Here is a 15,272-nt window from a genome sequence, read left to right on the forward strand (position 1 = left end):
TTGTACATGATCTTAGTGGCTCAGTAGAGTGAACATGGGAAAAAATATCGAGCATACGACTATCCTCCCATTTTCCACTGTGCCATGCGAAAGTGACCCCGCTGGAAAAGACACACCCAATTTCCCTCCCTATCTCTACCCAATACCAGCTTGTGTCTGCCTTCGTTGTCCTCGTTGTCGATGGAACGGACCAATCGACGTCGGAGCCAATGTCTTCCTGCATCAATAACCTCCGCATCGTCCACGTACTGCTTCCTGCGGAGTGCAAACTTCATTGGGCCAAACAAATGAAGTCGGAATGTGCGAGATCTGGGTGGTACGGTGGATGAGGAAGAACGGTCCAAGAAACTTTTGTGAGCTCCTCTCGGGCGCGTAGACTAGTGTGAGGCCTTGTGTTATTTTTGTGTTGGCAGAAGAGCCAACACCGTGTTACTAGTGGAGGCCGAAATGCACGTGTCTTAGCTCATGCAGGCTGGCGTGAGGAGAGAAGAACTATACTGACGTGAGGTCTGGAACATGACAAGGAATGAGAATTCAGAAAGCGTTTGATACTTAACTTTAATCCATTAATGATGAACGTCGCTCTTGGCGGTACATGATTCACAATATTATCTGTTCAGAATAGTAACTGAACATGGCACCTTGCTAGGTCGTAGCAAATGATGTAGCTGAAGGCTATGCTAAACTGTCGTCTCGGTAAATGAAATGAGAGCGTTTGTAGACAGTGAACCATCGCTAGCAAAGTCGGCTGTACAACTGGGGCGAGTGCTGGGGAGTCTCCCTAGACTAGACCTGCCGTGTGGCGGCGCTCGGTCTGCAATCACTGATAGTGGCGACACGCGTGTCTGACGTATACTAACGGCTACCACCTAGCAAGTGTGGTGTCTGGCGGTGACACCACAGTTATTATCGAAAAGAAGTTCGTTTGCACTTTTGTGGCAACGAACACGCTGAAGTTGTGTCTTCAGTTTCCTCAGGGTAGCACAGTACACTTCAAAATTGATCGTTGCACCATGAGGGAGGACATCAGAGTCCCACAAGGCCATCGTCATGATGTTACTGACTTTTAACCTTTTGTTCGGCGGAGAGGTAGTATATCGCCACTCCATGGATTAGCGTTTTGTTTCCGGTTCGATGTGATGGACCTATGCTTCATCGCCTGTGACGATATTCGACAAAAAATTGTCACGATCAGTCTCGCAATGCGCAAGCAATTCCGCACAGATGGTCCTTCGCTGCTCATTATGGTCTTCTATTAGGCGTGTAGGAAACCCAGCGGGCACACACTCTTGAGTACTCCAACTGGCGGACGGGTGTGTCGGCACCACCAACTGAGATGTCCTGTTAAGCAGCAAGGTGGTTGATTGTTACCCATCATCTCAAATGAGAGTGTCCGCACGTTGCAACGTTGTAGTAGTCACAGTTATGTGCGGCTGGCCGACACACGTGATATCTTATAGGTTGCGCGACCTTGTTCCAATGATGACAGACACCTCGCATAACAATTGACCATGCTTTTGTTCTATGCCAGGTCTCCATAGACATTCTGCAAGCGCCTATGAACATATACGATGCCCTGATTTCCCGCCAAAAAACTTAATGACAACTGTCTGCTTGGAAAGTATCACCGTTAGAGACGCCATTTTGAAGGTTACGTCTAGCGCCGCCGCCTGTAGGAACTTCATGAAACTATAGGAGCTGATGAGGGAATATTCCATGATGTCTCACAAAAAATCCGCATTTTTTCAACCTAAATTGGCCAAGGAAACAAATGTGTTGCATTATTTATTGAATGCCCCTCTTAAAACTCTAATGCAACGTTTTCGTCCTTTCGGTGACGGGCTTGGTTGTCTAGCGATAAAGTGCGTACCTGTACATCGAGAAGTCGTGGGATCGAATCCCAGGCGGACCACGGAAACTTTCAGTTTTAATTTTAATTTAGCCTTCATCTCTCAACGATATGAGGAGTCGCCAGGAACGATACGTGTTTTGGATTCTACATTAAACTGTAGGTCCCCTTTCCCCGATTGGATAACTGGGGTTAATGATGGACACGCAAGTCGTCGAAGTGCAGTCGAATTGAAAGACTTGTACCCGACCATTGAGGCACAAACAAAAAACACTCCTTCGGTAAGGTATCACTGTTCTCAGCAGTGGTCTGTGGACTACTCTCACATTAGTTGGATTATCACGCAGTAGAGAGAGAAAATCATATTTGCGAATCACTATAAAATGAGGCAGACTGTACTGTTTATTATATTAAGTTTTTAAGACATTCTTGAGTTACATTCGTTAATGGAACATGGGTGCTTATAAACCACTGTGTGATAATTGTTTTGATATGTGGGCCTTGTGGCTTCGATTAAACCGGATGATGTCAGTGTTTCTATACTTCAGCTGCAGGGTTATGTCTGGAGGCTTGATAACCGGCTGCAGGTAGATGAGCAAATGAAATGAGGTCAAAAGCACGAAAACGGAATGAGGAGTAGGATGGGGAGTCGATTTGGGAAGCTGAATGAGGTAATTTGTCAGATGAAGTGATAGGAAAGCATCTAGCTGTCTTCCTAATATCGATTTGGTGTTGTAGGATTAAATATAATGCACATGGGAACGCAGGAGTGGTATTAGGCGAAGATACCTAGATGAGAAAGAATGAAGTGGAAGTGATTCTGGGACTTTGTCGCCGTGCCATGCAGGGGCTGCCAGCTAATTTGATGAAGGCTATGGAATCGCTAAAAGAGATGTATATTTTGGAAGGCAGTTGTGACAAAAAGGGGTCACATATCTGTTATGGGGTTTAGTCGTAAGGAATTCTTAGCTTGGACTGGTGTGTCTGTGGTATCGATAGCTACGATGCCACAACGTAGGTCCGCTCTGCTAGGTTGTCACTACGAGACACACCGACGACAGCGGTATCTAGCCGGTGCTGTCGAGGTCTACGAACTCCGCGACTGCGTCACCCCATTTGATCAGGTGCAGCCAGCCAGGACACTTCGCTTCACCATCGCACCTACGTACAAACTTATGTAATCGTTTATCACGATGTTTTGGCACCAGTAAACAATTTTCTTGCAGTACCGACTTCTATTACCTTTTCCCGTTCCTAACCACGTGCCGCCTACCACGCGGGATAGAAAAGTGTCTGTGGATGGGAGCAGTCCTTTCAGGCTTTTTGTGTGGTGGATTTAGTTCGCAGGTACAGAGTTTGATTCTGAAGGGGGCCACAGTTTGTTACTGCCTCCCCTCCACCCTCAAAATGATTGCAATCACCTCAACTAATTGCCATCATGTCCACTTTTAACGTGCCAGATATGCTTACGATTTTAGTAATATCAATAAAATACGTACACGCTCCAAAACAAGTTTTGCATCACCCAATTCCCACAACTCCTGAAGATAGACGTTGGATGGTTCAAATGGCTCTGAGCACTATGGGACTTAACATCTCAGGTCATCAGTCCCCTAGAACTCAAAACTACTTAAACCTAACTAACCTAAGGACATCACACACATCCATGCCCGAGGCAGGATTCGAACCTGCGACCGTAGCAGTCGCGCGGTTCCAGACTTAAGCGCCTAGAACCGCTCGGCCACCAACGGCCGGCATAGACGTTGACTGTGGGTATTGTATCACAGACACAGTCCTTTTGACTGTCCCAGTCATTCCACCAGAAAGGAGGCAAACAGATCGTGTTGTCTGCCAGGAAGGCTCTCAACAAGGGAAGTGTCCAGGCCTCTCGGAGAGAACCAAAGCGATGTTGTTCGGACATGGAAGAGATACACAGAGATAGGAACTGTTGATGACATGCCTCGCCCAGGCCGCCCAAGGGCTACTACTGCAGTGGATGACCGCTACGGATTATAGCTCGGAGGAACCCTAAACAGCAACGCCACCATGTTGAACAATGCTTTTCGTGCAGCCGCAGGACGTCGTGTTACGACTCAAACTGTTCGCAATAGGTTGAGTGGCAACTTCGCTCCCGACGTTCATGGCGAGGTCCATCTTTGCAACCACGACACCATACAGCGCGGTACAGATGGGCCCAACAACATTCCGAATGGACCGCTCAGCACTGGCATCTCGTTCTCTTCAGCGATGAGTGTCGCATATGCCTCCAACCAGACAATCGTCGGAGACGTGTTTGGAGGCAACCCGAACAGGCCGAACGCCTTAGACACACAGTCCAGCAAGTGCAGCAAGGTTCACATTCCCTGCAGTTTTGGGGTGGCATTATGTGGGGCCGACGTACGCCGCTGGTGGTAATGGAAGGCGCCGTAACGGCTGTACGATGTGTGAATGCCATCCTCCGATAGAGCATCCATATCGGCAGCATAATGGCGGGGCATTCGTCTTCATGGACGACAATTCGCGCCCCCGTCATGCACATCTTGTGAATGACTTCCTTCAGGATAACGACATCGTTCGACTAGTGTGGCCAGCATGTTCTCCAGACATGAACACTATCGAACATGCCTGGGATAGATTGAAAACGGCTGTTTACGGACGACGCGACCTACCAACCACTCTGAGGGATCTACGGCGAATATTGAGGAGTGGGACAATCTGGACCAACAGTGCCTTGATGAACTTGTGGCTAGTAAGCCACGACAAATACAGGCACGCATCAGTGCAAGTGGACGTGGTACTGGGTATTAGAGGCACCGGTGTGTACAGTAATCTGGACCACCACCTCTGAAGGTCTCGCTGTATGGTGGTACAACATGCAATGTGTGGTTTTCATGAGCAATAAAAAGGGCGGAAATGATGTCTACGTTGATCTCTATTCCAATTTTCTGTACAGGTTCCGGAACTCTCGGAACCGACATGATGCAAAACCTTTATTTGATGTGTGTAAGATGTTTTATTATAACCATATTAACAATAACAGCGTTTAGTACCTCGTTTTAGCATAACTTCGAAGCAGTTGTGATTCAGAGAAATACACCATTTAGTAAGCACTCGTCCGAAAATTTGAGAAGTTAATGTGGCGCAAACTTCATAAAGTAGGTTACACATGTCGTCCCACGGTAAGGCCACTGCGTAGCAAGAGTGGTGCGTTGTCATGTTCTGGGTTTCGTGCAGCGACAGCACTGCTGCGGTACGGATAACAGGTGTAATACAGTGTGGGCAGTAGCTGGAAACATACTACAAAGTTGAAGTACGCGGGACAGTATGATCCTTGTGAGCAAACCGTCTACATTGCACACAGATTCACCGTGAAATTCTGGCGATATGTGGACCAAATGTAAAGTCGCGCGCCGGCCGGGGTGGCCGAGAAGTTGTAGGCGCTTCAGTCTGGTACCGCGCGTCTGCTACGGTCGCAGGGTCGAATCCTGCCAAGGGCATTGATGTGTGTGACGTTCTTAGGTTAGTTAGGTTTAAGTAGTTCTAAGTTCTAGGTGACTGATGACCTTAGATGTTAAGTCCCATAGTGCTCAGATCTATTTGAACCATTTCGTAAAGTCGCGTCCAGCCGTAGTGAAATGGTGACAACAACTTGACCAAGGCCGCACAGTCATAGGTGGTGTTTATTCGGAAAGCAGGCCATCGACATTAATCACAGACGACAATTTCCAAACAGCTGAGGAACTGATTCGTAGCAGTCGCAGGTTTTGCTTCAATGAGGACGTTCGCGCAGTGGTTCTCGAATGGCCTCCTTGACCAAGGAGCGGATTTCTATCCTCAAGGAGTTGAACTGTTGGTAGAACGTTCTGACCGTTGTTTACATAGACTTGGTGACTCTATTGAAAAATAGTGTCATGTGTTCGTGTCATTTTGAAATGTAGTGCAGCATTTCATATAAGTTACTTGGTCTGCCATAATAATGTGTCACATATTAATACTTTTTTAGGTCCCCTAGTATAACAACAACAAAATTCGAACAACTTCAACGCCTGCACAATTTACACAATATAAAATCGTAGTTTGCACTGACCACTATTAGTATGTCGCTTAGCACTTCGATTGTGAATACGAGTCTATAGACTATGACTGTGTGAGTGTGTAAATTATGGTAATGCTATTTATTTCGTATGTTTCCACCTACGTTTGGGAAGTCGACCTTTCTGATATTCTTTTCGTTGTGGAGACTCTCTTGCTCCACTCAACTTCCTGTGGTTTGCCATTCCAGCCTGTCCACTCAGAACTGACAGATTTGTTGCTGACGGCGGTTACAGTGAGTCTGTGAATGGGAACCTTTTCCTAGATGGTATATTCTTTGCAGCCAGTAAGTCTCCAGTTCCAGGTCTGGAGCCGAGCGCCCGCTATGGTCGCAGGTTCGAATCCTGCCTCGGGCATGGATGTGTGTGATGTCCTTAGGTTAGTTAGGCTTAATGAGTTCTAAGTTCTAGGCGACTGATGACCTCAGAAGTTAAATCGCATAGTGCTCAGAGCCATTTTTTGCAATTCCAGCTATGTGAGCAAGTCCTTGCAACTGAGAAGTTTCCTGGGTTCAGTATAATTGGAAGTTTCTAGAACTCCTTGCTATTCTTTAGAGTATTAGCTTTGATACTACTATCTTTTCTGAAAGTCACTGGTAAATTTGAAAACTGAATTATGTAAAAATACAAATGCGTTTGCGAAGATTTTTTTTGGTGGAGGTGGAGTGTCATATACTCTATAACCCTTCCGTTCGCGTTCGATCCGTGCCTGGTACCGCGTTGGGTGTGATAAAATGCAGATGTTACATTGGAATGGGAATTGCGACTCTGGGTACTGTTTACCAATGTGATTGGATTTCAATAGGGGCAGCTTGGTAGTTTCTAGAATGTTGTACTTAATCTATAAAAATGTTAAGAGTTTAACGGAATTTAACCGCTAATATAAAAAGTTAGCAACTTTCATATTGGCTTTCCATTTCCTTAATTGGAACTTTGTATGTCAATTATATTATGAACAGTAATGCGCCTCTTTTTGGCTTCAAATAATATATAATAAGGGTAAATATTTACCAGTCTTCCAGGTCGAAACTGACTACAGTAGTTCGCTTCGTATTCTGTTTAAAGTTAATTGATTATATTGGACATTGTAGGAGGGGAATTTTTAGTAACGAAATGTTTGGGATCAGGAAATTCTACGTGGTGTCTGAAAGGGTAAATGAGTGAGCCATGGGTAATTGGGTTGACAGTGAGTAATGGGGATTATGGAAACCTAGAAATACCATGTTTGACAACTGAAAGAGCGAGAGCATACATTTCTTGATGAGTGGAACAATGTATTGCTTCCTCCCGTATTGATCTTGCAAAATGTTGAGGGCTAGAAAATCAGATAAATTAGATTAGAGCCCATTCAGAGATTTACCAACAGTAATAGTACCCATGGTCATTTGGGAAAGGCGGCGGGAGGAGAAAGAGAGAGAGAGAGAGAGCGAGAGAGAGAGAGAGAGAGAGAGAGAGAGAGTGTGGTAGCCCTGCTCCCCCTCACATCATAAGGTGGCTTGCGGAGTCCATATATATAGACGTAGAAGAGAAACGAGGGTAAGAACTGTGAGCATAAATTTCGTCCAGAAGAACCCACACGCTGGAGATCCTGAATCTGTACGGATTCTTGTACACTACTGGCGATTAAAATTGCTACGCCAAGAGAAATGCAGATGATAAACGGGTATTCATTGGACAACTATATTATACTAGAACTAACATGTGATTACATTTTCACCCAATTTGGGTGCATAGATCCTGAGAAATCAGTACCTCTGCCGTAATAACGGCCTTGATACGCCTGGGCATTGAGTTAAACAGAGCCTGCATGGCGTGTACAGGTACAGCTGCCCATGCTTCAACACGGTACCACAGTTCATCAAGAGTAGTGACTGGCGTATTGTGACAAGCCAGTTGCTCGGCCACCATTGACCAGACGTTTTCAAATGGTGAGAGATATGGAAAATGCGCTGGCCAGGGCAGCAGTCGAACGTTTTCTGTATCCAGAAAGGCCCGTACATGCGGTCGTGCATTATCCTGCTGAAATGTAGGGTTTCGCAGGGATCGAATGAAGGGTAGAGCCACGGGTCGTAACACATCTGAAATGTAACGTCCACTGTTCAAAGTTCCGTCCATGTGAACAAGAGGTAACCAATGGCACCCCATACCATCGCGCCAGGTGATACGCCAGTATGGCGATGACGAATACATGCTTCCAATGTGCGTTCACCGCGATGTCGACAAACACGGATGCGACCATCATGATGCTGTAAACAGAACCTGGATTCATCCGAAAAAATGACGTTTTGCCATGCGTGCACCCAGGTTCGTCGTTGAGTACACTATCGCAGGCGCTCCTGTCTGTGATGCAGCGTCAAGGGTAACCGCAGCTACGGTCACCGAGCTGATAGTCCAGGCTACTACAAAGGTCGTCGAACTGTTCGTGCAGATGGTTGTTGTCTTGCAAACGTCCCCATCTGTTGACTCAGGGATCGAGACATGGCTGCTCGATCCGTTACACCCATGCAGATAAGATGCCTGTCATCTCGACTGCCAGTGATACGAGGCCATTACGATCTTGCACGGCGTTCTGTATTACCCTCCTGAACCCACCGGTTCCATATTCTGCTAACAGTCATTGGACCTCGACCAACGCGAGCTGCAATGTGGCGATACGCGCAATCGCGATAGGCAACAATCCGACCTTTATCAAAGTCGGAAACGTGATGGTACGCATTTCTCCTCCTTACACGGGACATCACAACAACGCTTCACCAGGCAACGCCGGTCAACTGCAGTTTGTGTATGTGAAATCGGTTGGAAAGTTTCCTCATGTTAGCACGTTGCTCTGAAAAGCTAATCATTTGCAAATCACAGAATCTTCGTCCTGTCGGTTAAATTTCGCGTCTGTAGCACGTCATCTTCGTGGTGTAGCAATTTTAATATCCAGTAGTGTATATTGTTGCGCAAGATTGCACAGTAGCGACTACGACGCGGAGATTACGACTGGCGTATTGCGTGTTGCAGCTCTCGAGGCGGAGTGCGGTGGATCGCCGTGGGCGACGGCTGCGCAGGAGGCCGCCGACGAGCAGAACGACGCGGAGATCCTGCGCGCTGTGCTCACCTCCGTGGCCGCCTGGGAGCGCCGACAGCGCCTCAAAAACCGTCACAGGTAAACACGGCTGCGCGGACTCAGTCATGATTCATTTTCGGACAACACCTCACCCCGAAGCGGACACCCATGGGTATACTAGCTCAGCTATACGGTGCTGAGCGGCAACCGTGTCACCGTCTGCCTTGCGGCGTCATTTACATGCTCTACCTGTCGTTGTCGACTTCCCAGACCTGGAAACCTATACTTCCCACTCAAGCAGTTCCTCAAGTGCTAAATACACCTCTCCCTAGTAACCCCACCACGAAAAAAATCAATGGCAGTACCAGGAATTTTTTTAAATATGTTCTTTTATTCTTTTCTGTTGTTTTTTCATTTTTACTTTGAAACTAAAATTTCGTCGTTTCTTAGAACAAAGATAAAATCTTTGCTCTTCAAAGTATATATTCTCCTTAAGTCGGTATTAGTAGACCTCTCTCCAGCAAGTAAAACAAAACAATGAAATACTTCAATTTTGAATATAACGGAAAAAATAAGAATAACTTGTATCTTAAAACTGACATTCTAGTCCTTAAAACGCAATATTGAACTTGGATATTAAGATGATTCTTTGGAAACAAAAATATGTTCATATCTAATTAAATGCACAGTGGTTAGCACACTGGACTCGCATTCAGGAGGAAACGGTTCAATCCCACGTCCGGCTATCCTGATTTAGGTTTTCCGTGATTTCCCTAAATCGCTCCAGGCAAATGCCGATGGTTCCTTTGAAAGGGCACGGCCGATTTCGTTCCCTAATCCGATGAGACCGAACATCTCGCTTTCTGGTCTCCTCCCTCACACAACCCTATGTCTCTAATTAAGTAAGTGGTGGTGGTGGTGGTTAGTGTTTAACGTCCCGTCGACAACGAGGTCATTAGAGACGGAGCGCAAGCTCGGGTTAGGGAAGTATTGGGAAGGAAATCGGCCGTGCCCTTTCAAAGGAACCATCCCGGCATTTGCCTGAAACGATTTAGGGAAATCACAGAAAACCTAAATCAGGATGGCGGAGACGGGATTGGACCGTCGTCCTCCCGAATGCGAGTCCAGTCTGCTAACCACTGCACCACCTCGCTCGGTCATTAAATAAGTAACATTGTGTTCAGCTGTCAAGTATTTCTTTTCTAGTTCTTCTAGTACTGTATTAGCGATCCACCTCGGCTTCGAAGGGGTAGCACGAAGTATATACGACACGACGACTTGTCTGGGATGGTGGTAATAAATTATTCGTCGTGAATCAGACTGCCTATCAGTGAAAAACGTATTCTGAATCCTCACAGTAATTTCTGAGATTAGTCTTGACATACAAATTGAAAAAGACGGTGGAGGACTTTAAATTATCGTATATGAGCCAACTGGTATGAAATACTTACAAATTATATACACAAAACCTTCCTCGTAAATCAGTCTATTCAACGTTGAAAACAGTATCAAAATCCCTACGGTTGTTCTTCACATTAGTCTTCACGAACAGACAGAAAAACGCGGATGGGGACTTTAATATATCAAGTGTACAGACAGATTACTGTATTTTATGCGGTTATATTATCTTATATATGTTTACTTCGTACGACGGTGATTGTTATACACGATTTTCAGGCGATTAAAGTGTATTTAGCGTAAGTATTCTTAGCATATTTCCAAAGATCTGCGTGTTATTTGCATTCTCTGCGATCTTCCAAAATTCGTACGGTAAATAAGAAAGGAAGTCATTGATATTAGCTTCTCTGTTTTCTACACTGATTGAAAAAAATCGATACACCCAGATGGAGTGGTGCGACATAAACGAAAGATGGTATCCGTGTTTCTACATCTAAAAGATGATGTCTATTCAAATCTCGCCCTAGTCACATTAGAATGGCGCTGGTAGGGCCACTAGAAGGATGCAAATCAGATTTGATTTAAATATACGCTGTAGTAGTCGTGACTGATAATTACCTTTGAGGCAGGACGTAGTGAGTTAATGTTAGTTAAAAATGCCTTTAAGGTGACAAAGACGCCATTATCAGCACCTCACTGAGTTTGAACGAGGCATCTTACAGAGATACGGAAAGCTGAATGTTCTTTCTGCGATATTGCAGAAAGACTTGGTACGAACGTTGCCACTGTGCATAATCTTTCGCAGCGGTGGTCACGAGAATGTACACTACTGGCCATTAAAATTGCTGCACCACGAAGTTCACGTGCTACAGACGCGAAATTTAACCGACAGGAAGCAGATGCTGTGATATGGAAATGATTAGCTTTTCAGAGCATTCACACAAGGTTGGCGCCGGTGGCGACACCTACAACGTGCTGACATGATGAAAGTTTCCAACCGATTTCTCATACACAAATAGCAGTTGACCGGCGCTGCCTGGTGAAGCGTTGTTGTGATGGCTCGCGTAAGGAGGAGAAATGCGTACTATCACGTTTCCAACTTTGGTAAAGGTCGGATTGTAGCCTATATCGAGATTGCGGTTTATCGTATCGCGACATTGCTGCTCGCGTTGGTCGAGATCCAATGACTGTTAGCAGAATATGGAATCGGTGGGTTCAGGAGGGTAATAAGGAACGCCGTGCTGGATCCTAACGGCCTCGTATCGCTGGCAGTCGAGATGACAGGCATCTTATCCGCATGGCTGTAACGGATCGTGCAGCCACGTCTCGATCCCTAAGTCAACAGATGGGGACGTTTGCAAGACAACAACCATCTGCACGAACAGTTCGACAACGTTTGCAGCAGCATGGACTATCAGCTCGGAGACCATGGCTGCGGTTACCCTTGACGCTGCATCACTGACAGGAGCGCATGTGATGGTGTACTCAACGACGAAACTGGGTGCACGAATGGCAAAACTTCATTTTTTCGGATGAATCCAGGTTCTGTTTACAGCATCATGATGGTCGCATCCGTGTTTGGCGTCATCCTGGTGAACGCACATTGGAAGCGTGTATTCATCATTGCCATATTGGCGCATCACCCGGCATGATGGTATGGGGTGCCAATGGTTACACATCTCGGTCACCTCTTGTTCGCAGTGACGGCACTTTGAACAGTGGACGTTACATTTCGGATGTGTTACGAGCCGTGGCTCTACCCTTCATTCGATCCCTGCGAAACCCTACATTTCAGCAGGATAATGCACGACCGCGTGTTGAAGGTCCTGTACGGGCCTTTCTGGATACAGAAAATGTTCGACTGCTGCCCTGGCCAGCGCATTCTCCACATCTCTCACCATTTGAAAAAGTCTGGTGAATGGTGGCCGAGCAACTGGCTCGTCACAATACGCCAGTCACTACTCTTGATGAACTGTGATATCGCGTTGGAGCTGCATGGGCAGCTGTACCTGTACACCCCATCCAAGCTCTGTTTGACTCAATGCCCAGGCGTATCAAGGCCGTTATTACGGCCAGAGGTGGTTATTCTGGATTCTTATCTCTCAGGATCTATGCACCCAAATTGCGTGAAAATGTAATCTCATGTCAGTTCTAGTATAATATATTAGTCCAATGAATACCCGTTTATCATCTGCATTTCTTCTTGGTGTAGCAATTTTAATGGCCAGTAGTGTACTATCGCAAGAAGACCGGGCGCCAGACGGCCAAGTGGCACTACTGACAGAGGGAAGACCGTCGTATGGCTCTGGTGTGTCGTACTGCGTCAGCAATCTGAGCAGCAGTTGGCACCACTGTCACACTACGAACTGTTGCAAATTAGTTACTTTAAGAACAGCTCCGGGCTAGACGCCCTGTACCGTGCATTCCAAAAACCCCAAACCACAGTCATTTGCGTTTCAGTGGTGTTAAGCGGGAGCTCATTGGATAGCACGGTGGAAATCTGTTGTGTATTCTTATGAAAGTTGTTTTTGCCTCGGTGCCAGTGATTACCCCGTGCTGGTTAGGAGGCCAGTTGAGGGCCTACAACAAACCTGTTTGCGTTTAGACGCACTGGACCTACATCTGGTGTTATTGTCTGGGATGCGATTTAGTATGACAGCAGGAGCACTGTTGTGGTTATCCCACGCACCCTGACTGCAAATTAGTTCGTCAGTCTGATGATTCGACCAGTTGTGCTCCCATTCATGATCATTATTCCAGGGGGTGTTTTTCAACAGGATGAAACTCGCCTACACGCCACTGTTGCAACCCAACATGCCCTCTGTATTGGTGGGATTCGAACCGTCGCTTCGCCCTAAACTTTCTTGCCACGGCGAATGCTAATTGTTTGCATTTTTTCATTTTGTTCTTTATTATTCGTTGTATTCGGTCATAGCGGAAGTCGTATGACATCCGTTGAAGTTCGTTGTTGATCCCTTCTCAATTGTTTTATTACAGAGAGTAGCCAGCTCTCTGACCGAACACGCTCAGCTACCGTGTCGGCGTTTGTTTGACTACAGTGACTTCTTGCGGTCGGTCCCTTCGCGCAGATATATCAGGTACATAATAGACGCATAAAACTTCTCATGCGGTTTTCTCGGAATTGCCAGAGCAGCGCACCTTACTACTTGCACATCGTTTTGTTTTAAAGGCTTAATGAAGGTGTGCAAAGTTTGAAGTAAATCTGTGATCCCAACATCGTTGCCTCCCCTTGTGAGGTTTATCTATATCTAACTTCAGAAAAATAGCAACATGCATTGACGGAAAAGTAAGTGAAGGACCCAGAAGATACGGTCGGATGTCAATCTGATTTTCGTTAAGGTACAAACAATCGGTAGGTAGCAAAGTACTAGAGCTGCAGTTCTCTGTGACAAGTAGGACGGTCACCAGCGTGCGTTACTGTTGTCCTTGTTCAGTGGTGTTACCAGGTCTGGTAAGTAATATAAGGGCGTGAACAGCGTCAGTTGTTGAGTTATTACTGCGAAGGACGTGGAGATGCCACGTACCCGTGTGAGACAGCGTTATCAGTACTCGACAGTTTCAAAGGGGCCTTATTGAGGGTCCCCATTAGGCCAGCTGGTCAAATCGAGAAGTATACAGATTTTGAGGAATTCGGATGTGACAGTGGTTCATTGTTGGAATGCATGGGAACGTGAGGGCAGGCATACGTGTCAAGGTTCCGATCTGAACACCACAAGGCAGGATCGCCGTATTGTGCACGAAGCACATGGTAACCACTTTGCATCTGTGCCTGCCACGTAATGGACTCCTATTTTGGACCCCCTGCCCCCATGGTGAGATGTGGAGGGGCCCCGTCGCCCCCTCATTAGAGATGTTTGCCGCGTAGGCTGGTAAAAACAACTAAAAACGGAAATTTCGTTATTTGATTAAAACACTTTAATAAAAAAGGTTTTATTTACATAGTATATTAAACAGTGTTTTTAACATTCGATTAAAGACATTTTATTTTAAACAAACCTGAGCAATATTCGGAGGGACGGACAGACAGGGACAGACAGACAGAAATGCTTCACGAACGTAGTATTAACCATTTTGACGGATCCCTAAAAAACTGTCCTTTCATTCACACGTTACCTACATTAAATGTCCTGAAACTTTACTTGCTTTTGCAGATGAAAGACAACATTGGTTGTACCTTTCTTTGAACCTTACGATTATGTAGGTTTTCAGTCTTTCTTTATACGATCATTAAGAGATTTTTTGTCGGTGAACTTCAGCGTAGCTTCCTTCCACAAACGAATAGCTTCTTGCTCTCACTTGTGTTTCAACTCTCTGTCGACATGCTGCTTAACATAGGCATTTTAAAAATTTTGATACAAATTCGTGTCGAACACAATAACATCGGCCTTACGTGAGATGCAGAATATCACGATTGACTCACTGACTGACACCCTGTGTTTTCGGCCAGTGCTGCAGGGGGAACCCCCGAAATGAAATTTCACACCTGTGCGGCACTTACTTCAAATCTGGCATGCAGACGCGTAAAGCATTCAGTTCACTTCAAAGAGGCCACGACGACTGGTGGGCACTTTCTGTGTGGCGCGGCATTAATTTTATAAAACAAAATGTTATCCATTATAGTAATGTGTGTTCTCTGAATTAAAAAATTGACGAGAGATTGTGATTGCCACCGCGCCCGCTTTAAATGAGCTACGGTGAGATTTTGCCGAACCCCTTCCCCTCTCGCGCAATTAATGGACGTCCCCTAACAACACGACACAAAGGGCTGCGTTTGGAATGGTGCCATGGGTGGAAAGCACGGGCCACTGATGAATGACGTCGCATTGTGTTCGGCAATGAAACGCCATACTGCACTACTCCG

General features: G+C 46.0%; 1 protein-coding gene across 1 annotated transcript in view; it reads left to right on the top strand.

Annotated features, from left to right (window-relative positions):
• The window catches only part of LOC124555326, a 371,889-nt gene that overhangs the window by 167,551 nt on the left and 189,066 nt on the right, over positions 1 to 15,272 (top strand). The window contains exon 2 of the mRNA XM_047129203.1: positions 8,947 to 9,091. Within this exon, the coding sequence (XP_046985159.1) occupies positions 8,947 to 9,091 (145 nt within the window). The remainder of the gene's footprint in view (positions 1 to 8,946; positions 9,092 to 15,272) is intronic.

This window comes from Schistocerca americana, chromosome X, assembly GCF_021461395.2.
Source record: "Schistocerca americana isolate TAMUIC-IGC-003095 chromosome X, iqSchAmer2.1, whole genome shotgun sequence".
Taxonomy (NCBI): Eukaryota; Metazoa; Arthropoda; class Insecta; order Orthoptera; family Acrididae; genus Schistocerca; species Schistocerca americana.